The sequence below is a fragment of the Lagopus muta genome, chromosome 2 (assembly GCF_023343835.1).
Source record: "Lagopus muta isolate bLagMut1 chromosome 2, bLagMut1 primary, whole genome shotgun sequence".
NCBI classification, from domain to species: domain Eukaryota; kingdom Metazoa; phylum Chordata; class Aves; order Galliformes; family Phasianidae; genus Lagopus; species Lagopus muta.
In genome coordinates this window covers 85,323,180-85,350,156 of record NC_064434.1, presented here as the reverse complement: position 1 = coordinate 85,350,156, position 26,977 = coordinate 85,323,180, and the positions used below count along the sequence as shown (strand labels likewise).

The window sequence follows — 26,977 nt, the reverse complement described above, 5'->3', positions numbered from 1 at the left end:
AAGTATCACTTGTGCAGTTTCATCTTGTTCTGCAACACAAACTGCTTCACTATGAGCTTTTTCTGCTGTTGATTGTTTCTGAACTTCATCACATCATCTTCTGCTTCTGCTGAGATGGGTCTTGTCTACTCTCAAAGGCCATTTGGCTAAATGCCTCCTCCCATTGAAATCCTAACATTCAGCTCAAACAATTCCTCTTTTATGGCAGGTCTAGTTCTTTTTGGATAGTTGTGCATCTGGATACCAGAATGCAGTTATCAAGAATACTGTTAAAGCAAAATAAACACTGGGGCTGATTCCAGAAAAAAAAAATAATTACATTACACTTTCTTCCACTTGCCCCCAGCACAAGGAACACCAGTGTGTTCTGGCTAACACCAGGAGCAGTTTTCCATCAGTAGCCCTGGCAATGCTGAGGACTTTTGCACACTTCCCAAGAGCCCTGTGACACATCACAAGATCTGACTAGGAGAACTTTCTGGTCATCAGACTTCAAATTTACAAAAGACTCACCAGGCAGCTTAAAATTCATGGATGTTATTAAGTACTCTGGGAATGCTGTTTTTTCCTACCCAGGGCAGCTGGGAGGGCTTGAAATTGATCCAACTGTTGGAAGCTCTCAACTTTCCACACGATAGTGGTTGACATCATGTACTTAGAATGAAAATGTTTCATCCTCTGCATGCATTTGCCCCTCCACAGCACTAAAAGTCTCATTTTCAGGCTAGCAACTGGAAGAGCACTATAGCTTCAGCATGGCGCTCTCTACAGACAAGTTCTGATTTCATGGTTTTCATAACTCCTCCATCGATCTCTAAAGAATCTAAACAGGAAAAAGAATGCACAACCCTCACTTAAATCAAGAAATGGAAACGTATCACCTATGATCCTGCCACAGATTCCAGTTAATACATCCTCAAAGCAGTGTATGCATGCAGTTCCCTAGTTTATGTTCAGGTAATTACCATCTATTTCTTTAAGGCAGGCAGCTGCCAGAACTGGTTTTAAGAGATGTAATTAAGTGAATTGTTTGGGGCCTCAGCTTACAAAGAGGTCTATTAGCCTAACCTGAACATCGGGGCAAGTCACCAATGCATGAGAAAAGTTGAACCCTACACATTAATCTTTGTCCAGGATCACAGTAACCCAACTCGTTTTTTATTCACCACACTCCTCCCATTTGCCTCCCTAGAAGGGAGGCACAATACCAGCACAGAAATATAGCCAAGTGGTGGATCTCTCCCCAGGTTTGGCAAGAGGACAGATACATCAGTCGGTCTTCCTCCTTTATTAGAAGGCATTAGAAGAAATGGACTTTTGCTATGACCAAGGTTTCCACATACTTTACAGAATAAAACACAGCTTCAAATACCAACAAGGAATTGAGGCAGCAATGAAAGTACAATGTATTTCTTTACATTTTCCTGTGCACTACTTGGGATGCTCTTATCACGCAGCTGAATATCACCAATGAGAACGGTACTTGTAGCATTTGAATTTTGCAAAGCATTTACTCCTAGCTGTTTCACCACCAACTAGAGAATGGATTTAATTTGTTCCCTTGTCCTGGAAGACTTCATGGATCAGTCATAAAGGACATTTGGGGTACAAGTTTTGAGATCATGTCAGTCACCCATGATTTGCTGATATTACCTGTGGTGCTGACGATGAATGCCAGGCCATTGGACGGTTTTAACATCACACAGCCGACATTATCTCTTATCTTTCAACTGATTTACAAGATTTTCTCAGGGCACATGTGTATGAGAACTTCTGCACAGCTTTAGATTTACTGAAGAAGATTTTTAATGGATGGGTTAAAGAAACATAAATCTGACCAAAATCTCTTCTCTTTCAACTGTAAATACAGTCTCATCTTTTCTTAACTTCTCCTTTTCTACCTCTGCTAAAGGCTTATTTATGCATCCCACCTTCAATAAACACAAACATGAGACTTTTAGCACACATCTTCATGATAGATACACTTGCTTTCAGTCAAGAAGTTTTTATTTGAATTTACCTTCTGAATTCATGATGTATGGGGAAAAAAAAAAAAATAGAAGCACAAGGAACAAACAGCTTTGCTTTTCTTCATGCCACAGAGACAGCATGATTGATGGAGAGGTTCTATTCAGCCAAATGCTAAAGAATAGAAAAGAATTTGAAGTTACCTTGTAAATGTTTCATTATTTAATCTAATGAAATTACTTTTTTCCTCTCCTTGCAGGAGCATAGTTTAACTTCCCCCTTAACTTACATTTACACTCTCTAGTCAATAGGCAGAACAAAAGTTATTGAAAAGTGAGTCTCCTCCATACCTTTAGTCTGAGAGGTTAGAGGCCAGTAGACCACAGGTCACATTATGACTTCCACAGGAATCTCAACCAAATCTGCTGTGCAGACCAGTAGTGCCTCTTACCTAACAGCATATCTGTCATTTTCACTAATCACCTTTCTGAAGGTTAAAAGTCAAATGGAAAGGAACAACCAGGAAGAAGAGTTTTGCACTGACTTTTATGCAGGAACTCCTGAGACAAGAGTACGAGTATCTTGTATGGTTTTGTTCTGAAGTGTGAGAGATGGGAAGAGAAGGATCAGGATCAATATCCCTGCATTTTTGGCCAGTGAGTTAATCAGCAACATATTCTGTCTATGTCACCCGTAGATCCAATCCTATTCTTAGAATTAGCCCAAAAGTGGCTTGCAAGGGAGCAGCCTTGCTCATCTCTAAGCCATGCTGCTGTGACACTATGCTGCTGTGCTTGTATGCACCAAGAGGTTCCAAAGGCCTCAATCCCAAAGGTACATTCAAAAGTTGACTCAGCTCTGAAAGCCAAATTGTTCGTCTACACTTCTGAAATTGTCAGAGCTGAATCAAATCAGCTAAATTGGCACTAATGCTGACAATGCCTAAGATCTTAACCCAACTTAAGCTTAACTTGGTAATTTACCAACACAAACGTTAAGCTATCTAAATGTATTTGGTTAACATGATTGCATAGGCTTAGCTGTAATAGTGAAAAAGACAGTTTATTCTAAGTTTTTCCATTTCTGACAATCTTATAACTTTAGAAAGTGCTTCTTGGATATAAAAAAAAAAAAAAAAAAAAAGCCTAGAGTAAAATGACACCAGTGAATACAACTTTCATTCTAGCAAATGGATTTGTCAGGATATTCAGTAAAGCAATCATCAACAGAGAAAGTAAATTCCTTTTTCTTCTTTCTTGTAAGGAGTAACCCTCCTGGATGAGCAATGCTGCTTGTGAATAGGTCTAGACTTTACACAGCCACGGGTCACTAATTTAATTAGATTTCAAAGCAGCTATTCTACATTTACACTGAATACAATACTTCCTGTACCCTCCCTCATTCTAAGAGGAATAAAACAATCCCACAGAAGTTTACACCTCAATGCATGAGGAAACAACAACAAAGTGTACATGCAATACCTCGAGTTACAGATTGGGTTTATATTGTTCAAGTTATTTGTAAAACCTTAACTACCTCATAAGTTATTTTTAGCAAGCAAAACAAAAGGTTTTCTTGTTTCTAGTGACATAGGATTCTCTTCGACCTGCCATGTTCAGAAAATGACTGCAGCCAGCCAGCCAACCTCACTAGCCCACACCCTCCCATTAGTTTTTACCTTATTACAAAAATTAAATCAAGCTCATCTGAATGAATAAAATAAATTAGAAACATGAACTTTACCAGTAACAGCAGGAGCTTTCAGGGGAAGAGCAAGACAGAGCAGAGTGAGCACAGGAGACCTGCTGTGTATCAGTTTAGTCTTCTAAGATTTCCTCCTTTCACTCAAAAATAGGGGCTGCAATTTTGACAGTTCTTTTATCACATCTGTTACCCTCTATTTCAGGCTCTGCAAGGTTACTTCTCTAATCATTTGAGCGATCCAAAGCTGCATGGATTATGCAGTTATTTGAGGAAATGGAATTTTTTGCCCTCACTAAAAGCCATGAGGGAATAACAAGCAAGTTCACATTCTCTTCCAGGAGCTCATGTAATGCTTCAAAGAATTACACAAGATAGGGGCAGTTACAGGAAGTGAAGCCACACTAACAGAAAGGTCCATTTGCCTCCAGTTTCGCCACCTATAAATGACCTGAAAATGCAACACGAAACAGTCACCCTGCCACATGTATGCTGTAATTCAGCAACATGTAGTCAAAGAAAGAATGTCCTATAGCGGTTATATTAACAATCTATGCAAATAAACTGAGTTTGCTACTCATATCAAGTAGTCTAGCTTCGCACACCTTCCTAAAGCAGAATAAAAATTCAGACTCACTCCAGCTGCTGCATATGTTCTCTTGTGCTATATTCTGCTGCAGGAAAAACAAATACCAGCTTGTACCAATTATCAATTCCGCAGGCTTAATCAGAGTTATCAGGCTATAAACACAGATTCCTTTGGATCTCAGACAAATAAAACACTTAAAGCGTTCATTCCCTAAGCTGGCAATTCAGTTCTTCTGTAGACAGCCATGGCCAGCTGCTTTACGTGCTGCATACACAGGTCAGAGTTTTGTGGAGAGCAGACATGATAACGCTTGTGCCAATATCTCTGGCAAGTCCAATGCTTGGATTTTACAAGCAGTGTTCCTTCTTTACATGCAGCAAATTAACAGCAGTAAAAGGCGACACTCACAACAGTGCAGTCTTTCTGGAAATATAATGTCTGCTTGGGCATAAAGATGTTTGAAGAACAAAGAACACTAAAATTATAATAGGCTGTTTACTCTCTTATGTTAACTAGTGTTAATGGCAATGAAACTGAAGCAATTAGAGAGTGCACAGAAATAGCACTCCAGTCATCCAGTCCTTGTTTTGATCTGTTGAGTCATCTTTCATTCTGATCTCATGATAATACTGCTTCGCCACAATATGTATTTGTCATCACATAATGGAAATAAGAAGTCAGTCAGTATAAGATATCGAGCAGATTTTAAGAAATGAAGAATTTAAGGAGAGCTGCTTTATGGCTTCTAATGAATTCTAGTGCATTAGAAACTTCAGAATCTATGCTGTGATGAAAGGAAAGACTTCCAGTGGTATGAGACTTGAGGAAAAAAATCATAGTTATTTGTATGCCATTTAGAAATTTCCAGGATGGAGAGCACTGATGACCCACAAAATGTCTTTAAAAAAAAACAAACAAACACAACAATCCAACCATACTGCATACATGTACATATGTAAACAAAGGGCATAAAAGAAAGTAGCAAACACTGAAGGCAAAGTTTACTTTTATCTAGCAAAAGTCAGTGTGCTCCTGTTGTGAAAGGCAGATGGCAAAGCACAGAGAAATAAAGGAGTTTAGTACAGAAAAAAAGTTCACAGGCAGGAACAATAATAAAAACGTTAAATGGAGGAAGAAAGAAACTGGATTGTATCTTCAAAAGCAGTGTACTCTGCTATTCATGGTATACACATATTAGTATTCTCAGTACAACTAAAGAGGTAAAGTAAGTTTAGGGAATGAAATCCCTATCTGATTTGGAGCACTGAAGCTAAAATATAATTCTGATGTTACTTCTTCAATTTTGGCCTCTTCTACTTACCAGGTGGTAAGTTATATCAGCAAGTACTGATACGACCATAGTATTAATGATTAGGACAGGGCCCTGAACATCTCATCAAGCAACAGAGGAATAGCCCCTGGCAAAAGGATACAAGGAAAAAGGGACAAAATACAGGAATCGGGCCAGATAAATTGTCAGAGCTGTGATGAGAGAGCTGCAGGAATTAACAGGGAGATGAAGGCTGTCTTGCATACATCCTTTCCCTTACCTTCTCCTATCCCAAACCCCTACAGTTTTGAGTGCCAGCTCGAAACTGTATTTGCTGCCTGAGCGCATTCACAGCTACTTCTATTTCCAGCAGTAGAAAACATACACTCGTACTGCCGTGTTTGTTTTAACCACAGAGATGCTTTATCACTAGTCCAGCATGTGGAGCAGGTCAACTACATTTTATTGACTACAGACAAGCTGGTGGAGGCATTACTGAATAGCACAGACCCATAGGGACCACCAGAGCGAGAACAGATTGGTAGCAAATTCTTATTTATTCACAACACAAGGAAGAATGCTTCAGCAAAGACTCTCAAAGCAAAACACATTAATTAGTTAAGCCTACTCAAGTTTTGTGGCTATTTTAAAATTAACAGGGTTGAGTAAACTAGGGCATACAGACAAAGGGCCCTTGTCCTTGAAAGCACATTGTGGGTGTGCTGAGAATTGTCTTTGTTGATCTCTATCTAAAAGGATTTCAAGGTCTAATAATGAATCAATGAGTTGAATACGGTTTTCCCAGATTCCTGTTGCACTGTGATCAGGCTATTATAATAATCTGGGTTTCAAATAGCACCTTCCATTGCACTGTATTAGACTAATGCTTGTGTCACAGACTTTTCAGCATTATTTCTTATGTTATAGTTGACTCATCAACAGCGTGACCCATAAAGCTGAATACTGTAGTTATCTTCTGTACACATCCATATAACCATTTGCAAATTACATCAAGAGCAGTGTAAACAAAATAATAAAAGCATGGTGGCTGTCAAATCTCAACTTACTGATATCTTCCATGGTACGTGTTCAAGAGATACATGAATTATTTTACAGTTAGGAAGAATTTTATGATAAGAAGAGAAATACTTCAGTCTCTCAAGTATCCAATACTATTTAAAAGTGAAGATAAGTGAGCATACCTGATCCACTTGTGCTCTTTTTTTCAATCTGTGCCACTTGTAGAACCTCAGCAGCTGCATCCCTTACTACCAAATCTTCATTCTGCAGCAGGAGAACCACACATTTCCACATTGCGAGGGTATCAGAGAGACCTATACATATACATGGAGAAAAATTAGGATTCCATTTCTTATACACGTTCAAAATAATTATGGAGCTCTCTCTTCACACTTAAACATGACAAATTCAGTGAAACACTGAAACAGAGAAACAATAAATGCATTAGGAATACACTGGGAAGACAACTGGAAAGATGATCAAAAATATTTTCTGTGTATTTTAGGTGGTTGATTCTGCTTGGTTTAAAACAGTGGATCACACCATTCCAGATCCAGTCCAAAGAATAGATAGCTCTGTACTGAACTTTAAGTTTTGAGTGCTATGAATTTTCTACAGTTTCTAGGAGTACATAATTCCTATTTGGCAAAAGTTTTATTGCGAGAGATCCACTAGCACACTGGGATCTGCCTGTGGGCTGTTAAACCAAGTTTTGTTCAGATACTGCTGGTGGTGCTGGCCAGAAATGCCATCACCCACAAGAAACACGAAAACAAAGGGTGACTAGATGTAGTGCAGAAATCACAAGACTGTACTCCTCTGTTTGCTGGGGTATGATTAAGATGTAGTGACTTTCCAGCTCTCATTGAGCATCCTCATGAAAGGAATTCACTGGAACATCCCTTTTGGAGGCAGTCAGTTATTAGATGCTATCACTTTCTGGCAATCACAGAGAACAAAGTGCCCGCTTCATTGCTGCTCTGGTTTGCTTCAAATGTATTATCAACAGTTCTATCAGAGATTCGTATTACAAGGCTAGCCAGACAATTAAATATATTTCATTGCTTGGCCAAAATGAATTGCTTTAGGCTTAACTTCACAGGCAGAAGTATTCCCATATTTCACATAACTTTCCTATTTGGGAATAGCACCTATTTGGGAATATAGCGTATTATTATTTCAGAAAGAAATTGCTTTTTCCTAGCACACCATACATAATTGTCTTGTACTGGCATAGTTGGAGCAGAATAAATATTCTATTCTCTATTTAATGACCAGCTTTCCCACCTAGACAAGTTGTTATCATACCTGCCAGAGAGGTGGAAGCCTGCAAATGGATTTTCCAGAAAGACTTTCTCTGAACTCTTAAGCAACATTAAGGAGAAACGAGGCAATCCAGGCCACACTGACTTGTGCTGGCCTTCCTCCTCTAATGAATGTACTTCAAAGGGAGCTCATTGAAAGGACTGATACACAGTTGTGAAGAACTCCAGACTCAAAGTTCTAGGTTTTATAGCATATTGATTCTCCATCTTTCTTCCCCAGGTCTGATTTTCAGAACAAAGAGCCAATTTAGATGGCTGTCCACTAACACCTTAGGGGCTTTTATTTACCCTGGTAGATAAATGCTTTTTTGGGTATTTCCTGGCCCCTTAGTCACACAGTCCCCTTAGTCTGTGTTCACAGGAGAAACAAAAAATGGGTTGGGGTTTTTAAAAGGAAAACAAAACAAAACAAAATCCTACCTCTTCTGTACAACAGACCACACAATTTCACATGACTTTGCTTCTCAGTCATTGTTGAAAAAGCGATGAAGATTTTTGTTGGTTAACTTTGTTAACTTAAAACAAATAATTATGCCTCTTGTAGTATAATGTGATCCAATTACTAATCATTCTCGTCATAGAACATGTTGTTCCTCATTTCTAGACTGAACCCTTTAATTTCAACATTCAGCCAACACAGCTTTATTTTGCTCACAGTGTTAAACTAAAGTATGCCCACATCACCAACAGAACATGCCAGAAAGGTCTGGGTCAGAGAAGAAGCTGTGAAATCTGTGCAGACATGTACAGTGGCTTGGAGATATTATAGCACCTCACATTCCTCTCTGCAGAGTTACTGAAAGAAGCTCTACAAGAGCTTTTTCTACCAGGATTTAAATACACTTACAGTTTGAGTAAATAATATTTAGTACATTGTCCTCTTAAAATTTTCAGAATAGCTTGTTTGATCTGTTTATGTACAAATGGTGTACATACATATGTACATAATACATTTTGAGTCATATATTACTGGGTTTCACTAGGAAAGATCCACAGTATTCAAACTACTCACCAAGAACAAGCTTCTCACTGATCAGAAGTAGTGGTGCTGTACTTTTAAGTACTTCAGCAGCTGCTAGCAGCATCTCTGTCTCCTGCTCATCTCCACAAAAATAAATTAACTGTTGAACCCATGTTTTCAAGACCTCTTCTGAAATCTGAAAGCACAAAACATACCGGAGAAGTAAGCCGTACCACTCCGTATCATTGGTCACTATCCCATTAAACTACAAATTGCTGAAGATATACAACCCATCAGTTCATGCATTTTTTCCAAGGTGGTGATACCTGCATCCATTCAAAAGTTGACTATGTCACAGTTAAGACAGAAGATTATCTTATGGTTATACCAGAGCACTCATAGGCAACACACTCATGGTGTCCCTTCATTACGTTAAAACATCCTTGTGTCCTCAATTCTTCTATAAAAGAAAGCCAAAGATAGGTACTCTGGACTGTAATGAAGGAAAGCAATTTCCAAGAGCACCCTACGTGTAAATTGGCACATGTATTTGGAATGGCAGCAGTCAATCGTAGGCATTTTGGTAACAATACAGTGCTTGATAAAGTGGTAGGTGAATGCAGCTGCATCTGTAAAAAAGGTACAGAAGAGAACTAGCAACAAAGAGAGTAGAGTTAAAAGGCACAGCAGTGCACAGGGACTCATCAAGGGACAAATGAAGGCTTTCTTGTGCTCTGCTCCCTGGGAGTGGTAAGTGTGTGCATTTCAGCAAAGCACAGCACAGAGACAGAGCGTGTCCTGCAGATTTTGTACTGGGCTAAGCAAAGTAAAAATCTCATCAGGGATTACAGTTCCCTAGATTTAACTGGACACATGGATTATCTTAAGCAATCCCTCCTACAGATGCATAAACTGAATGTAAGCCCAAAGAAACTTAGATGTAAAACTCCTAGCATACCTGATCCTTTATAAAGCAGAAAGCATTCTCCATACAGATGTCTTAGGTCTCCCATGATTTACTTGCTTGTTAGAGGAAGTTGTTCTAGCATTACAACAGCTCAGATCGTGCCAGAATTTTTCACTAGCTCCTCTTCATAAATTATTAGAAAACTTCATAGCAACGATATGTCCCAAGTCTATTTGTGAACCCAAGTTTATATGGTTATTTTATTGTTTATGACTTGAAGTCCTTTCGTTTTGCCTTTTTTAAACAAAAGAATTAACAACATATTTCATTTTATTTTTTTCCAATTCCTATGTGCAGTTCTGTGCCTTTTTTTTTAATGAGACTGAAGATTGCACAGCATACTTGCAAACTGATTCTGCTGCATATTTCATACAAAAATAAAGGCTATAAAAAAAAATCCAAATATCCATGAAGCATTTTTCGTATGTCTGAAAACATGAAAAATAAAACTTTTCTAATCTTAAAAGCTGCATTAGCACTGCTCTGTGCATATATATGTGATGTCACAGAGTGACTATTTTAAATCAAAACAAATCCGAGGCAGAAGTTGTGTTCCTAACAATCTAAATTAAATAGTTGATAAACAGAGTCTTATTTTTACAAGGCTTATTATATTTATTCAATTTGTGATAGAAAACTCAATGAGAAACTACTCTCCTGCTGCCCCAGTGAACAGAAGCCACAGAGAGTTGCACTGTAGGACATGGAATTAACTCAGTACAGGGTGCTAATTTGCTGCAGGCGTTCTTCTTTCCACATTAGAATGACTACTTTGGATGCTATCAGAAGTTGAAATTAATCCATCAGAAAAATTTACTCGTGTATTTAGCTTGGAATTACTTTCAAAGGGATATACTAAGAGAACATTGGTGGAGGATTCACTTCAGAACACAGCACTGTGCTCAGAGAAGACATAAAGCCATAAAAGGTACATAAAAGTGACACAGAAGAACACAAGCTTGGGACTCACGACCAAGAGAAGCCATACTACTTCTGCTACCAAAAACTCCTGAACTACAAAATCATTAGGCTGCTCGGTACCACTTACCTGCTGGTGGTTCTCTAAAAGATGTACAACCAACTTTGAGGCAAACTTGAAAGCCATGCTTTGAACTTCAGTGCTGAGAAAACAAGGTGAAGAACATACCAAAACAAAGCAGTTACTTTTGCCATCTTTTCATCTCTAGAAGAAACACAGCCTACTTCGATTCCTTCCTGATTATCACCAAGGGTATTTTGCAAGCTCAGTTTACATTACAGATCTTGACTCTAGTTAAGTTTGCAGTTAATATACAAATGTAATATGCTCTTAGTCCACCTCTCATGTTGTTTTTTCTATCTACATACTTCCTATAGAAAAACAAATTTGAAAATGGAACCTGAGTCAAAGAAACCAGACATTATTTTAAATGATAAACAAAAGCATTCCGTTGAGCTGGAGTTACATTCCAGGAATCCCTCTTCCACAGCTGCTAAAAATGTCACCACAATGCACCAACCACTGGTTCCTGAGCCTCCATCCTGCCCAGCAGGGTCTTAGAGGAGATGGTGCCTGTTAACATCCTGAAGAGGCTGGTCTCTCAGCAGGGAATGGCAATACTGAGCACTAAGGTCTGCTATTTCAATGATTTCCCTCTTCAACAGTACCAGCCAGTGTTATTTCACCATGTGTATCTCATTTCATTCGAGAAGTAAACTCTGCACACTATCATTTAAACCTGACAAATATATGCACAGCTATATCATGCTGTTCTACACTTTATATTCTAAATATTATACATTGGTAACAGTGGGGCATGATTTTTATTTAACTTCAAAAGGAATCTACCACCACTAACAGAAATAGGCTCTCCATGCCTGTATACTTTCACTTGATTTGTCCATTCTTTTATGAATAGATGGACTCAGTAACTAATTCAGGGCATCAAACATTGGCATTTTCTGCTGACTTAGCAGAAGCAGCCTGATGAAGGAGTGCTGTTTCAGTACACATACTGACAGAGTGGAGCACACAGTAAACACTTTGGTTTTTCTGCAGGCATATTCAAAAAGATGCTGTACACTTGAACTTCAGCTCAGATTCTCAATTTCTCTGAAATATATACTGCAATTTCAAAAGCCTGAGGAAGAGCTGCCAGTCTTGTCCAGTTAAGACTTCAGGCACTGTGTAACTGTGTAAGGTCTAAAAGTATAAGAGAAGAAAATTGAATCTCCCATTGTACACTCAAACTTTGTCCTGGCTTCATACTTGTGTCCTGATGTGAAAAACAGGCTTCAGCACTTAGAATACACATCAAATCTACAGGATGGAGTATACTACCTGCATAAATCTAAGCCTTGCTGGATACCCACAATGCAGAAGAAACAAACCCTGAATTCAAGTAATCTTGTGAGGACCATTCAGGTCTATGGTTTTAATCACTAGATTTAACCTTTTTTGCTAATCCAAATGGAATTTGGTCTGACACTTCTACAGACTTTCAACGGATAAATCAGAATAGAACGAACGGCAGATTCACAGTGAATTCATGTATGTTTGGATCATCAACTCCAACCATTATGGTGTTCCCTGATAACCATTTACAAAGAGCAGCATTCACTGACTATCATCTAATAGCTGTAGTAAATTTCATGAAGTGTATTGCTGGGCATTTATGGAGTCCTCACCAGTATAACTTAAGGGCCTTTTTAATAATTCTGATCACATCTAACTTCTCTAAAAGACTTAAGAACTTTCTTTTTTCAAACTAAGCCACACTCACTGTTCTGAAACATGAATTTTTAAGATAGCTCTAACACCGATCAATTAGCATTTGAACATTTTGAGTATCTTAAATAGAAGTATTTAAACACACATGGCAGACCGTACCTGCTGGAGTTATCCACAATGTCTAAGCTCCAGGATAAGAACTCATTTGGATTCATTTTTATAGAGCATTCAGTCTTTGGAAGCACGTTTCTGAGATCCATATTATAAAGAATTTCCAGCACCTGCACACACAATTCACAAAGAATTTACAAAAAATCCTAGTGAACACATGTATTTGAGGTTGACACTCTATTGACTTAAACCTCACTCTGAGAAGCTTTTCCTGGCAGTGCTAAAAAAGGAACAAAGTTTTTACTTTTACACAAGAACATTCTGCAGAATTACAGCAAAGCTCCTGTTTTACATAAACAAAAAAATTACACATAGTATTTAAAAAACATCATGCATGTTTGAAACATACTTGTAAAAAATTAAGACTATCATTTACTGAAAACACATTAAACATCAATACAGTAGCACTCTCCTACCTTGTAAAAACACTCAAGATTCTTTTCCTTCAGAGCCGCTGAGAGGAGAATGCCCTCCAAATCAACAAGCAAACACAGTACACCTCCTTCTCTAGCAGTCTGCTTGGCATTCACATTTTTCTGCCAGAGCAGTACTGCTTCCAGTGCAAGTAGACGTACTTCATGAAACTCATTGCGAAGGAGATGAACTATTGACAATGATGGCTTGACTATTTTCATTGCAGCGGGTGAACTGCTACTCTGGATGTCAGCAGTTGATGTCACTGACAGCACTGATATTACAAGTTTGGTGATGCTCTGAAGATACTGCACCAATCCAGGTACTGCAGTCAAGTAGGGAATACCTGTCATCAGTTCCGATTCTGAAATAACTCTGTTCATCTCTTCCCAAAACTCAACAAACTGCATTCCTGAAAAGAGAGTTAGTAAACTAAGTAAAGTTGACCAATACACGATGTTACCATCTGCTGCAGACAATCAAGTGATTCTGAAGTTGAAAATTGTCAAGTATGCAAAAGGCCTCTTAGGCAAATTCAGAAATAAAACAAAGATGTAAATCTTAATTTAAAACTAATTCTGAGTTATGATACAGCTTTCTTAGATAGCATGTCTATTCATGTCTGAATACAAACAAATAAAATAGACTTCTGAAAACTATAAATTGTTCAAAATGTGATGAAAGTGACTGATGCAAACATACTTATATATATATATATATATATATATATATATATATATATATATATATATATATATATGAATAGAAGTACAGGTAGTTTGGGAAGTCAAAACACACAAATACAACTGCACAATCATACCACCCTTCATAGACTAGCTCTAAAAGTGAAAATGCTCTGTTAGCCTACCCAGCTGCTGTTGAAGTCAGGAGAAATAAGGACATGGCCACTGTTTGAAAGTCCATCCTTTGCACAGCTGCAGTCAGAAAAGGATACCACTCAGTTCTATCCTGTGTGTATTAATCTAATGAACTTACAGATTAAAGAAATCCAGTATGCTTACCCTACGCCTATTAACTTTGAACACTTACTACAGCTAAAAAAGAAAAAAGAAAGGAGTTACGCAGAAGTCCATCTCATACATGAAGGCAGGAGCATTTTGGTTACTCACACTGGTGCAACCTCCCCAGACTGCACAGCACTTTACTGCATCACCACTTCTTGGAGTTACCAGAAGGATCAGTGCTGTCTGCAGTGCCAGAGTGTTTCAGGCCCCAGTGATTTGGCAATATTGACACAAAATGAAAGAAAGAAACAACTGACAGCTCTCTCTCACACAGACATTATGAAATCCTCGCATTCCTTGAGCTCATCATGAGCAGGAACAAGTAATTGTACAGTATGGAATCCAAGACTTTTGTATAGTTTAGATGTCTGTATAGCTTGTAGTGAAAAGAAACAAATTTGCTACATCCCACAAAATTCAAACACAAATGTGAAATAGGGGACAATCATAAAGAAAACCCTAAGCATAGAAAAGAACCGTGCTGTAACTGGTGTTGAGGGACGTTAGAAGTTTGTTTCTTGTATCAAAATGCAATAAAGGTAAATATAGAGATTAAAGCAAATTTGGCTAGACTTCTAGAATATTTACAAGACATTTGATATAGGGAGTACTACCAACAAGCCTATCCAAATTTTACCATTAAAATCCAGAATTTGACACAAAGTTGCAGTACAAATATGGGTTCCTGTTTTGTTGCCCTCGAAGACATTTCCCTAATCCTTCTATTTACAGTTAAATATCCTGCTCTTTCATATTCAAATTTTTTCAAAGTCATCTTAGCATGTTTGACATTTACATAGAAACTTGGCATGCTTTTGATTGTCTAGCATGCAAGGCAGAAGCATTTTCCAAGTAATTCTGGACAAGCTTCAAAGAAATTAGGTATTTGAAAAAGATTTTCAGACATATTACCTAACCGTTAGTTCTGTCATACACGTTTTCACTACAGTTTCTTTTCTGAACGGGCTTGATGTAGTCAAAGAAACTGCAATATCACTGTGAGCTTCTGTGGCAGGGTAATCCTCTAGATGACACAGATGGCTTCCATCTCATATCATGTAAATTTGTGTATTTTATTTGCTACATTTTCCAAAGCCCCTCCCAAACAGAATGGCAATAAAAACCAGCATTACATCATAAACTAGTATTAATACCTATGTCACATAACAAGTATCCAGCTGCCAGAATTCCTTAGTTTCTGAACTGTCTGGTTGCCCTGGAGAGGGATTAGGCTGTGGTCCCAGTGATTTATTGTACTCCACAGACAACAGTTTTAAAACAACACAATCAGGTTTGGAGCTTCCTACCTGCTGCATTTTGGTGAAAGACAATTCCACTACCTCAACTGTCCTTGCCACGCATGTATTCCTAAGGCCTGCAAGAGCAGCCCCTTGGTTTCCTATTAGTGTTGTTTAACATTGAGGTATAGCTAGGATACCTGCAAGGAAGTAACAAGGAAACATACAGATTGCAAGGGTCAAAGCTGAAGGGGCAAAGTAAAGAGGAGCAGTACTAGGTGGGCAGAAATGCTGAATGATGAGAAGAGAATGCGAGTGTTTTTCATTTTGTCTGTGCCAATATTGCCAACTTTACTAGAGCCTGCAACCCAAGGGAGCACTGATCCCTGCATAAAGGCCAGGAGCTGGCCATGCACCGAGTTTCAGATGTGATGCAATAAATCTTCACTCAAATTTTATAAGGTCAGAATAACTTCACTCTGTCTTCTTCTTTGGAGGGAAAATTAATTTCATATAAAAACATGGCATAGCTCTCAGAAATGCTAGCTAGCAAAGATTGCAATGTAGTACTTTTCTGCTACAGATCCTTTTTTCTCTGCATCAGCTGCTTTTTCTGGTTTGGAAGCCACTAGATGACTTCTGGTCTTCCTCAGTAATTAAGATTTGACAGCCAATTTTACAGAGGGGCTCTTTAAAACTGGATGCCTTAACAGCACGACTGGCAGCACAGTACAATTCTCTGCATATTTGCCTAGCCCTCGAACTCTATAATGCAAACCCTTCTATATTCACCTTGTGGTCTGCATGTTCTCCAAGACTTTTTCACACAAATACATACAGAAGGAAAGAAAACCCGTCTTATTACAATGCAGAGGAAACGTTTCTGCTTTCAACTTAATCGCTGAAAAATCTTTCCTGGCTTTCATGTAAATGTTCTGTCTTCTGTTTATGTAAACACTTTTTCTTTGGCTTATATTAAAATATCTGACTAAACCCAAAAACCACGCTGGTTCCCAAAGTAAATGTCTGGCACTGCTGTTAAAACACAGTAAAGACATACTTCTATTTACAAACAAAAAATTATTTTAGAATTTCAACAACCAGCAGCTGCGAGAAGAACGAACAAATTTTGGCTGATCAATTGAGGATCCTGGCAACAAGCAGTCTTATCCAGGAGGCCAAGAGATGCAAACCAAGTCACCAAGAATTAAGAGGATTAATCTTTTCCCCTCTTTATGGATTGCCTCATCCGTGTGGGCCAGGAAGACTCACTTCTAAGGGACACATCTTACACAACCATTTGGTTCTCCTCACTATCGTGCACAAATATCTCACAGTCTTCCTCATTTCCTTTAAGTCAACAACACTGCAATAAGCATCCAACATCCATATCTTCAATACAAACAACAAATACTTAAGAAAGTAGATCACTTACTTAATATATGCATTCCCTAAACTAGTTCATAAGGTTTTGTTTGGTTTTTTTTTAGACATCAGGGGACTTCACATTTTTGGGGGCAGGTTTGAGAGTTTGCTTTTTTATCCTATATGTGATCAACCAATATTCAGTCAGTTATATTAAGTTAAAAAAATCTTTGGTCATCTGAAAATAAACAGGAAAGAAATAGGAGCAGAACGGAACTATAAGAACCTGACATATCTCCAGCTATAAAATCTCCCCAGAATTTAGTCATCTCTGCAGTCTGAACCCTCTGCAACTGGCTGTAAGACTTCTATGATTACTTGTCTGCTTTCTTATTTTCTTCCCAGCAGTAGCAGGGAGGGACTATTCTGAGAACAGACGATGGAATAAATAGATGCATAAAGACAGAAATACTTTCTTGTACAGGGATTAACAAGCTGTCAGCTGATGGAAGATTCAGCTGCTTTTTCATCTCAGATTCTACAATATGTTCCAATGTGACAGAAATCATGTGAACTCTCTTCATTTGAAATGTAGAGTTGCTTCATCACCTTGCCAGCTGATATACAGTACTGGTTATATATTTTGTTAAGGCTTGGTGATTTTACATGGACTATTCAGGCTGCCAATTTGACATCTCTCTTGTGTGAGTTTGTTTTTTTTCCCCCCTAAATCAGTGATTATTATACATTTAATTGTTTTAGATAAATACAGAGATCAACTCCTGTATGTAGCCCCTTGAACACCCATGCTATCTTCCTACTAGAGGCTCAAGAAGACAAGAACAAAGCAGGGAAAAGGGAAGAAATTATAACAGACATCAGAAAACTTACAGACACACTGTATAGCCAGACAATAAAAATTTACAAAAGCAAAAATGAAATACTGCTGTGTCTGCAATACATTACAGGAAAGGAACAGGGTCATGAAAAATTTGAGTGTGCGTCACCATTCACCAAGATCTGCTAGCAGGTAGAATAACTTACGGACCGAAGAGAGGTTAAAATTCCTTGCATTCTCAAACCTAAGGAGATCACACGAATATAGGGATGGCTGAAACAAAGCTAAGAAGCTTCAAAGCTAAGAAGAATTTTTCCTGGATGAATACTAAGGAAATGCACCTTTTTTCATATCTTGCATTCCTATTAAAAGTAGTTTAGGAGAAGTCAACTGGAAGGAGGGAAAAAAGAATGTGTAGGGAACTGGTAAAAGGGAAAAAAGAACAGTGTAGAACTGAATAATTGTTTATGATCGGGAGAAAGTCATATTTTAAGTAGGATGTTTTAAAGACATCTGCAATACTTCAACATCAGAGACCAAGTATCAGTACTCCCAACACAATCCAAAACTACAAACCTGAGGAACTACCAGAACCTACTGATAATGAATTGCTGCTGACAGAAGCATCCCTTTGCATTTGCTGTAATATAAATGAAAGTTCTGAAAACAAAAAAAAAAAAGCACTTGATCTGGACACTGAGATTATTTTTTCTTATGGTTTCTCTCTTGAATAGTACCAGGTTTTCCATCTTTGTTTTGCATAGATAGAAAACCATAAAAAAAACGATGGAAGCGGTGCTAGTCAGTCACGGCAAAATACTGGAATCTAAAGAGAACCTGAAATAAGTTAACGGAAGGATGAGCACTTTCCATCTTCACAGGAGGACAGGATTTTAAACTGATTTTAACAACCACAACCAGTTTCTCTCTCCCGTGTAGTTGTTTATTTCTTCTAACACTTCTCCACAGTCTCAATTCAGCACAGCATCCTACCAATATTATGCTCTATCTTCCTTCATTTACTGCACACCCCCTGTCTTTTCAAAAACACTTTTCCTTTCCTCCCATGTCTGTGCCACAAGTCCACCTCCTGTCTCTTACATTTCCTTGACTGCCCGCTGGTTTTCCATGCCCCCACTTCCTTTCCCCCAGTATTTGTTTGCATCAGTCTCGGTCAGTTTGCTTTACTGTCTCCCACTCATTTTTGTAATGCCTTCAAGCCACAGCATGTCCATCACATGATCTGTGCAATTTCCAGTCACTCCACGTACATGAGCCTCCAATGATCCCATCTTCAGCTCTCTCATACTCCTCTCTGCCAGCCTTCACACAGCGAAACAAATATTCTGGTTTCAGCATTATTTGGCAGAAACCACAGAAATGCAGTGACCGTGTTGTACATGGCAAGCCTGCTATCAGCAGTACTCACAGGTATGGGGTTGCTGGCTGCTCCAGATGAGGTGGAAACTTTACAGACCTGGAATCAGGGATTCCTCTGAGCATTTTAAAAACGATGTTCAAACGCTGTGCTAAATCATCAAGAACTGGCAACACCAGCGCTCTCTGAGAGCTCTCCTACGTAAAATGGGAAGCTACTTCTTTCTCAGCTTCATAAATTCATGTTCATAAACTATGAGCTACAGATGAAAAAGGGAGGGTTCATGTTTGAAAAAGGATCTTATTCTGAACGCATATTGGTAAATCAAAGCAACAAAAATGCAAGCATTCTTAATGAATCTTTAGACCACAGCACTATGGTCTAAAGTCCAATACTTAAGGACTTCTAGATCTGTATGTATTGAATTAGAACACTGGTTATCCAACAACACTCCCTTTTGACTTGTTTAATGTCATGTTAGTAGACATAGACTATTTAAATGATTTTATAAATAAGTTTCAAATTTTTACTTTTTTGTGACTCAAAATAATAAGTGCCACAGTCAACACACTGACACACTGAGTTTGTACAATTTCTGACAAAATGAACAAAAATTGCTTTCAATTTGTTCCGGTGGACTTTTTTTTTTAATTTAAGCTAATTAGACCAAATAATGAAAACAAGCATTAGCAAAGTGCCAATGTCTTTGTTCACAATAATTGTTTGGCTATACTTCTTAGGGATTTAGGTAAAAGGAAGTTAAAGTATAATTAAAATTACTAACCTACTTGCTCCTGCCAAATTTTTACCGTTTAAAATTTATCAGATTTTAAGTTAGCCTGCAGAAAAACTTTACTTAGCATTTAGCTTCCTTTCAAAACGAGAAAGAGTAAAAAGTACAATACAGACAAAAAAGAAAAAGAAAGCGTGGGGAAGGGGGGGGAATTGGGCACAGCTCACAACACTATTAATAAGTCCTACAGATAATTTCATTCAGGCAACATATTTAAGAGATTCCTGCAATTGCACGTTATTGCCCATGGTTTTGATTCATACCTATATGTGCAATGTACAATTACTATTTTAAATCAACTGCTTCTGCTGATCAAAGGGAGGATTTAACTATACTGTATCTACAAAAGGTTCGGTTGCTCAGAAGACATCAAGAAAATGCACATTTTCATTTGTAAAACACAGGAAAAATATATTAGTGAGAGCAAAATGCAGGCTGCTGAATTTTTATATCAAAACAGGATATTTATGAACAGGATTAATTATATAAATGCTGAGTAACTTCGTTACCGCTGACAACAACAGTGGAGATTGTTTAATCACAAGAACTTTATAAATCCTTATCCTTACAAATTTAGAAAGGAAAAATGCACGCTTAGACTTCAAGCAGCTTCTTCTAAATTACAGATTCACATTTGCTATTTGAATGTTTTCTCTTTCTCATCAAATTTGAATTCTGAACATGCTGTATACTCGATGACAGGCTGAACCAGCCAGGAGACTGACAGAACACATACAGGGTAAAAGAATAACCTTTGTAGAGAGGATTATCTTTAAAAGATTTTCTTTCATCTTTTCCCTGATTTGTCTTCTACAGTCCATTACATTTATATTGATTTACTGACTCAGCAGAACAGTTTATGTGCAAGTATTGTTGTTATTGTTATTATTTTAAACACAACCCTTATTAAAATGTGCCTTTATTAATCTAGTATGTTCTAATCATTTATATCCATTTCTCACTTCATGAATTGTACACAGTACTATCAGAAAACTGTTCTGAAAATCTAGCAAGAAAGAAAATGTGGCTATTTTGCCTTTTGGCATTCTTCATCGGTTACAGACAGCAAAAACATCCCAGCTCTGACCTTACCCTGCAGTATCCTGCCCCAGCTCCTGTTTTCTCAGCACAGCAGGATCACAGCAATGCCTTCATCTTACTGTTTAGCTTCACACATTAATTTCCAAAAGATGATTTGAAGGTAGGATTGTCTGTGATGGGCTCTGCTGAAAGTCCAAACGTTCAGCAGAATAATCTTACCCTCGGATGCACTGCCTAGTATTCGGTGCCTCGCAAAGCACATCCACACTGCAACAGGGGAAAGGGCATAACCTGAGTAGGACACCATAGATCCTCATGTAGACCTGTACCTCTAGAGCTTGATGGACATCCCTCCGACTTTCACTGAACAAGGCATGTGAGCTTACAAAAAAACACAGCTAAGGCTGGACACATTTAGTAAATCACCTGGACTCTGAGTCATTCCTCCCCTCCAAAAAAATCCTGTAAGAGCATTTGCTTCCTCCAACTTCCCTTTCTTTCCACACAATCCATTTTGGTGCTCTTTTACCTGTGGAGGAGTAACTTAACTGCTCTCTAGCAACATAGAAACACTAGAAAATCCTTTGGAAAGAGAATTACATTGTTCTACCCATTAGACTGAAAAATCTTTAGACGTAATTCCATCAGTAAAGCCAGTTACTGTGGAGACAATACACCAAAGAGGTGTGGACAAACAAACTTACCAGATAGTATTATTAATTGTTGCTAACACTGAAGATAGGCAGTAGCTCATCAAACAATCCTAGATCAGGTAAGAATTTTTGTTTGCTCCCAATATGGCAAAAGTATTGTTCTTATCTAAACATTTTAATTTTTGTTTTTAAAAATGGCTTGGTTCACTCTCTTGAGTTCTTACTGTAATTGATAACTGAAAAAAATAGATTAAAAAAAAAAAGGTTTACATAATCTTGGCATTATGTATTGCCTTTTTACTTCAGAAAACCCTAATTAGGAACTGGACCAAAGGCTCTAGATATTAACCTATGAAAAGAGATCCATATTTTCCTACAAAGATGAATTAGGCAACACTTCTGTCCAAATCAGCAAATTTTTTTATTATTATTATTATTTATTTGGTTCATTATTATTATTATTATTATATATTTTAAGATAAATAATCATCATTTGGTCACTAATACATTTTTATCTGGACAAGATGCTTTTGGTATCCATTATTCCCTGCTTTCCTTATCTGACAATTTAAATTGTTTTGAATTTGTGAAGCAAATTCCCTAAGGGCTGTCCTGCACTTTCAGAGACTGATTTTATTAATTGAAGACAACAAATCACTTACAGAAAATAATCGTAATGTAGGAAAGGCCCAGGCAAGGCTGTACTCTGAAAATCTCTTTGTAATTGTAGCCCTTTTAGGCAGGCATAATCAATTAGAAGTGGTCTGATTTTAACCAGTCGCAGGCTCATTACATTGCATTCCCATTTATGCTGATGAAAATCAGTTTCAGCCTGTGGCCTGGAACTCATATACAGCACTTCCTGGGGCCTCTTAGGTAAACACATCAAGAAACAGTTTTATTTGGATTTGTCCTTCACCCTTTATTCATTGAAACAACTTCACAAATCAAGATTAAAAGAGAGAAAACTTGGCTCATAACCAGAGATACACATATACAAGTAAGATATTTAATCTCAGAGAAGCATAAAGCTTCAGTTAATAACGATTTCTCACAGAACATTTAAATGTGAGACTCAAAACATTCATTTTTAACTGATGAGTTTGGTTTTTCTTTCACTATGTCATGGGACACTCGGGTTCTAGTTAATATAAACATAATATCCCTTCACGTCAGAAGTGCTTCTGCATTTGATATATAAACTTGTCCCTAATGTGTCTTCAAGTTTTCAAAAGCATATTTCCATTTTAAGTCTCTACTCTCTGTAGATATTGCCTGCAATCTGACATTATGTATTTATATAGGAGTGAATTTTTAAAGCAAGGCAATGTTACTGAACTATCCCTCAGCAGAGAGTCAGCAAAAATAATTGCTTCCTTTCTACAGAAATTCTTCCACCATGCAGCACCAACATTTCTAACAATCCACGTAAGCTCTGAAAATTAAATGAATCCAGTACAGCCTGTAATCCAGCCACAGCATGTTGCAGTCCCTCAAGCTCAAAGGGCTATTCTTCACCGTCAGGAGCACTGAAAAAAGAGGGGAGTTTCCTGGTGCAAAGAGGTCTTCAGAGACCTTTGCAAATGTGCAGCAATTATTTAAAAAGCAAAACAGACTGATGTCTAAAGATAATAAAATTAGGAAATAAATTGATAAAGGAATTATAAAGCCCCCAAAGTAAACAAAGGAAGAGCAGTCACCTGGAAGAGTGAAAAAAATTTAATATAAGAGAATAAGAGAATAACATGAAGACTGGGATGCTTCATATTACAAAGGAGTTGAAGAAGTAGAGAATCAGAATTAAAAGCACAGTGTAAAACCTACTTCCAAAGAGGGGCTACCATGAACAAAAGCATACTCACGAAAATGAAGAAAGATGCCTAAGGAGTGTTTTTGGGGGGTTGTTTTCATTTGTTTTTTCAGACATTAAACAGCGCTCGACTTTTTTAATTACTGCAAAGGATAACCATCAAGGCATACCAGGATTTAAGAAACTTAAGTAAATATACATTGTAACAAGAGTATTAGTGCTGATAGGTATAGCCCACCCATACTAAACGTTAAAAAGTCAGGAGGAAAACTTCTCCCTAGAGTCAGGCTATACTGAAACTGCTTTACAGTAGAGGTTTTGTTCCTCCCTAAAAAGCATATAGTTTGTATCTAGTCACAGTGGTCAGTACTCAACAGAATGAGACCTATGGTATAAAGCTAGCTAGAAATTCCCTTTCCTGAATAGTAGACCCTGATACCTGAGACCTACATGAGATGATGACTCTTCATTGGACATGAAAGATTTGAGCTGTCCCCATGCTCCACATCACCCTATCTTTTGCTATAGCAGAACACACCTGCCACATTGGTCACACTGTATACAAATGTTCATTTCTTAAGGGCTACATTCTGCAGCCTATCTGTACAAACTATTTTCAGATACATTCATCAACAACTCATCTTCCTGGCAGCTATCACTCTTTATGGGCATGTAGTATTGCCAGTGCTATTCAAAACTGAGCAGCTGTTAGAACTACACATCCACGTGAAAGTACATGAACAGCAACTATGGAATAAAAGGAAATACTTCTACCAAAAATCTAAACAAAAACGCATCTACCACAGAAAGTACTATTATCTGAAGTGAAGAACTACTTCAGTGCATTAAATGCAGTATTAAAATTAGTCACTAGGAATTTTAATGAAATTAACGTACTGTTCTTTATTTGCCTTCCTTGACAAGGTAACTTATTACTCAGCTTTTTGTAAGAAATAAACAAAAGAGGTGCACATGGAAGCTGGTTATACCTGACCTAAAGTTGCCTGTATACAGGCACACTGGAAAGGGTATATTCTTTCCTCCACACCTTCACTTTCCCTGTTGTTTAATTACAGTACATTTTGCATTACTGCCTCTTACAAAACTCCCTAATGTCAGAAAATGCAGTTTTGCTAAAACAATTCTAGGTGCCTCAAAAGGTCTCCATGATTTTGGGGAAAGACTAAAGCAGCAATCTGGGGTTTATGTTTTTTTTCATTTTACAACTCTGGATCTGAAAAACTGGAAGGCATATTTTTGCTGTTACGCAGTTCTAGGATTAGGAATATTGCAAGATCATTGCTCCAAGATTTGACAAGGAGCAGCATCCCATTCGTCTTAACAACAATCTCCAGGAGTAGCTCTATGGAAGACAGAATAAATGGTTCTTTCATATGAACCAGCTAGATTACCTAAAGGTCTCTAACATTCCGTAGGTACCATGACTGTAAGCAGCATGTTATTGTTTCTCTAGATTCAGTACAGCTCAGAATTTTCCTCACAGACATTCAGTCTGATTTCCAAAGCACTACATTTGACTTACCTTGCTTTTGGGAATTTCCCAGGTGAGTACTCAGCATCACAAGGACATCAAGAAAAGCAGCTCTGGTCACCAAACAAGGATTTGGCCTACAAAATCAAATTACTAATTATGAGATTTGTTTATCATCTACACTCAGAAAAAAAAAAGTGAAACAACAGCTTGGAAAAATGCCGATGTCTCTTGCTATATGGACTGTCTTAGGTCTGTTTTACTTAATTAATGAAGATCAGCAGATCAAATTAGACTGCATGTGCAAAATAAGTAGGCCAAGTTATCTAAGCTTCACATTCTGGTCCACTGTGAATGATAGTCTCCCTAACAGGAATCCTAACACCTCTCCTCCATCTATTCCACCAAATTTCAGTTTATATATTTCATCATTATTGGATTAATCAGCTTGCTTTGGCAAGTCTTTATTTTGCTTATGGATAATGTGTGTAATTAAATGCATTAAAAAAAAATAAGTCTTCAGGTCTTACTGTTCCAGTTAATAAATAATAATAATAAAAAATGATGATGACATGTATCTGCTACAGCTTTTTAACAGCCACAGTGTTCTCATTGTTTTGATGAAGACTAGAGAGAAACATTCTTAAAATTAGACCTTTTTTTTTTTCCTGGAGAAGAATATTGGGGATTTGAAGAACATAATACAAATTGGTAATAAACTTCTTTCTGTTCCAACTCTTGAAGCCGTAAGTGAATAACGCATTCTCTCAAACTGGAAATGTAAAACGAGGTTAACATATTTACATAAGATTAACATCTTTATTTTTGTTTATATTATTATCATTGTATGTTTCAGCCAGGAGAACCTTTCCTGAAGTATTACTTCATATTGAACAGGAAATCTAGTTCAAAACAGAGAAATTATTCTGATGAATCCAATGGGACTTGCACTGAAAAACTTCTAGAATCACGAGGCACAAGTTTGAAGTATGAGTAATTCTGTTCAGTATTTCATTTTTATTTTATCTGGCACTTACTTTGTGTGCTTATCTTGACATCGGAGCTCTTTCAAAAAACTGTTAATTAATTATGTTACAACAAACATTCCAAACTTTGTAACATCTTTAAAATTCAAGAGGAAAAAAACTTCTTCAAATAAGATATGTGATTATGACATGAAAACGAACGATCTGAAGATCTTGCATAGAAGTTTGGTAGCTGCATTTGATCATGAAGAGTTATTCTATGACCATATTAAAAAGACGGCTTTTACCAGAAGCACTGATCTTACCTCCAGTCATAAACACTGCAACGACTATAAATTACCTGCAACTACTTTTATCCTTTACAATGTTACACTGTAACAGACATGAGAGTAGATGTTGCCAGGACTTCTCTATCAAAAAGATTTTTTTAATCTTTTGCTTAAATTCTCTTAATTTTTTTAGATACTTTCTTACTAGTGAAGTACTCATGAGTCTCCCAAAGCTTTTTCATACTTGCCTCTTACTACTTGCTTTCAAGCTAGAGAGCAAAAAACCTGCCTGCAGAGAAGATGCACATCAGTGAGAACTGATACCATGAAAAGTCAAAGCAATTTTAATACGGCCTATTTTTGAAAAGCTGAAGTAGGAAGATTAATTTCTTTCCGAACAGACTAAATAAAATTATTCTGTGTATCTCGGGCATATAGTTGTTGCCACATCTTTGTGAAGAGGAAAAAAAAACAACAAATAAGAAATATTCATAGGTCTAGGAAGCTTAATCTCTGTAAAAAGAGACAGATGAGCTTCTCAGGAAAACAAAACAAAACAAAAAAAAAAAACCACCGAGATCCATCATAGCTGCAAAATGGACAAAAGCACCCATGACATTTAAATTAAAATATGGTACATAAGGGGCCTACTGCACTTCAGCTCCTTTGAAAAAACGACTACAAACTTATTGTTCACTAACTTCCCTGGATTTTACAAACTGTGCCTTAGGAAAAACATGGTTGATGCAACTGAAGAAGTGACAACAGCAATACTGCCATGTTTTTCATTCCGGTCCAGCTCTTCAGCATTTACCACTTCATTCTGTGTATGCACATATGCATGTTTTGATTTTGAAATGAGGCTTTTTTAGCTTACAACACGCCAAACATTTGTTCTTGGCTTGCTCTGTTGCTCTGGTGATGCTAGTGAATTCTCGGTCATATGAACCAGACGAACACAACAGGAAACTCAGTTTTCCAAAACCAAGAAAT

The 26,977-nt window shown here is 37.5% G+C and overlaps 1 protein-coding gene across 8 annotated transcripts in view; it reads right to left on the bottom strand.

The window, feature by feature from the left end:
- The window catches only part of THADA (THADA armadillo repeat containing), a 301,092-nt gene that overhangs the window by 106,395 nt on the left and 167,720 nt on the right, over positions 1–26,977 (bottom strand). For 5 of the 8 annotated variants that reach the window (XR_007374802.1, XR_007374801.1, XM_048934787.1 and 2 more), the window contains 6 exons: positions 24,781–24,866; positions 13,099–13,508; positions 12,671–12,792; positions 10,850–10,922; positions 8,886–9,030; positions 6,731–6,862 (listed from right to left, as the gene is read on the bottom strand). Coding sequence is in view for 4 of the 8 variants with exons in the window: in XM_048934787.1 (XP_048790744.1) it covers positions 6,731–6,862; positions 8,886–9,030; positions 10,850–10,922; positions 12,671–12,792; positions 13,099–13,508; positions 24,781–24,866 (968 nt within the window). In the remaining 4 variants the exon portion in view is untranslated. Of the gene's footprint in view, positions 1–6,730; positions 6,863–8,885; positions 9,031–10,849; positions 10,923–12,670; positions 12,793–13,098; positions 13,509–21,676; positions 22,957–24,780; positions 24,867–26,977 lie in introns of those variants that run through there. The other 3 variants (XR_007374803.1, XR_007374804.1, XM_048934789.1) reach the window with 3 other exon arrangements.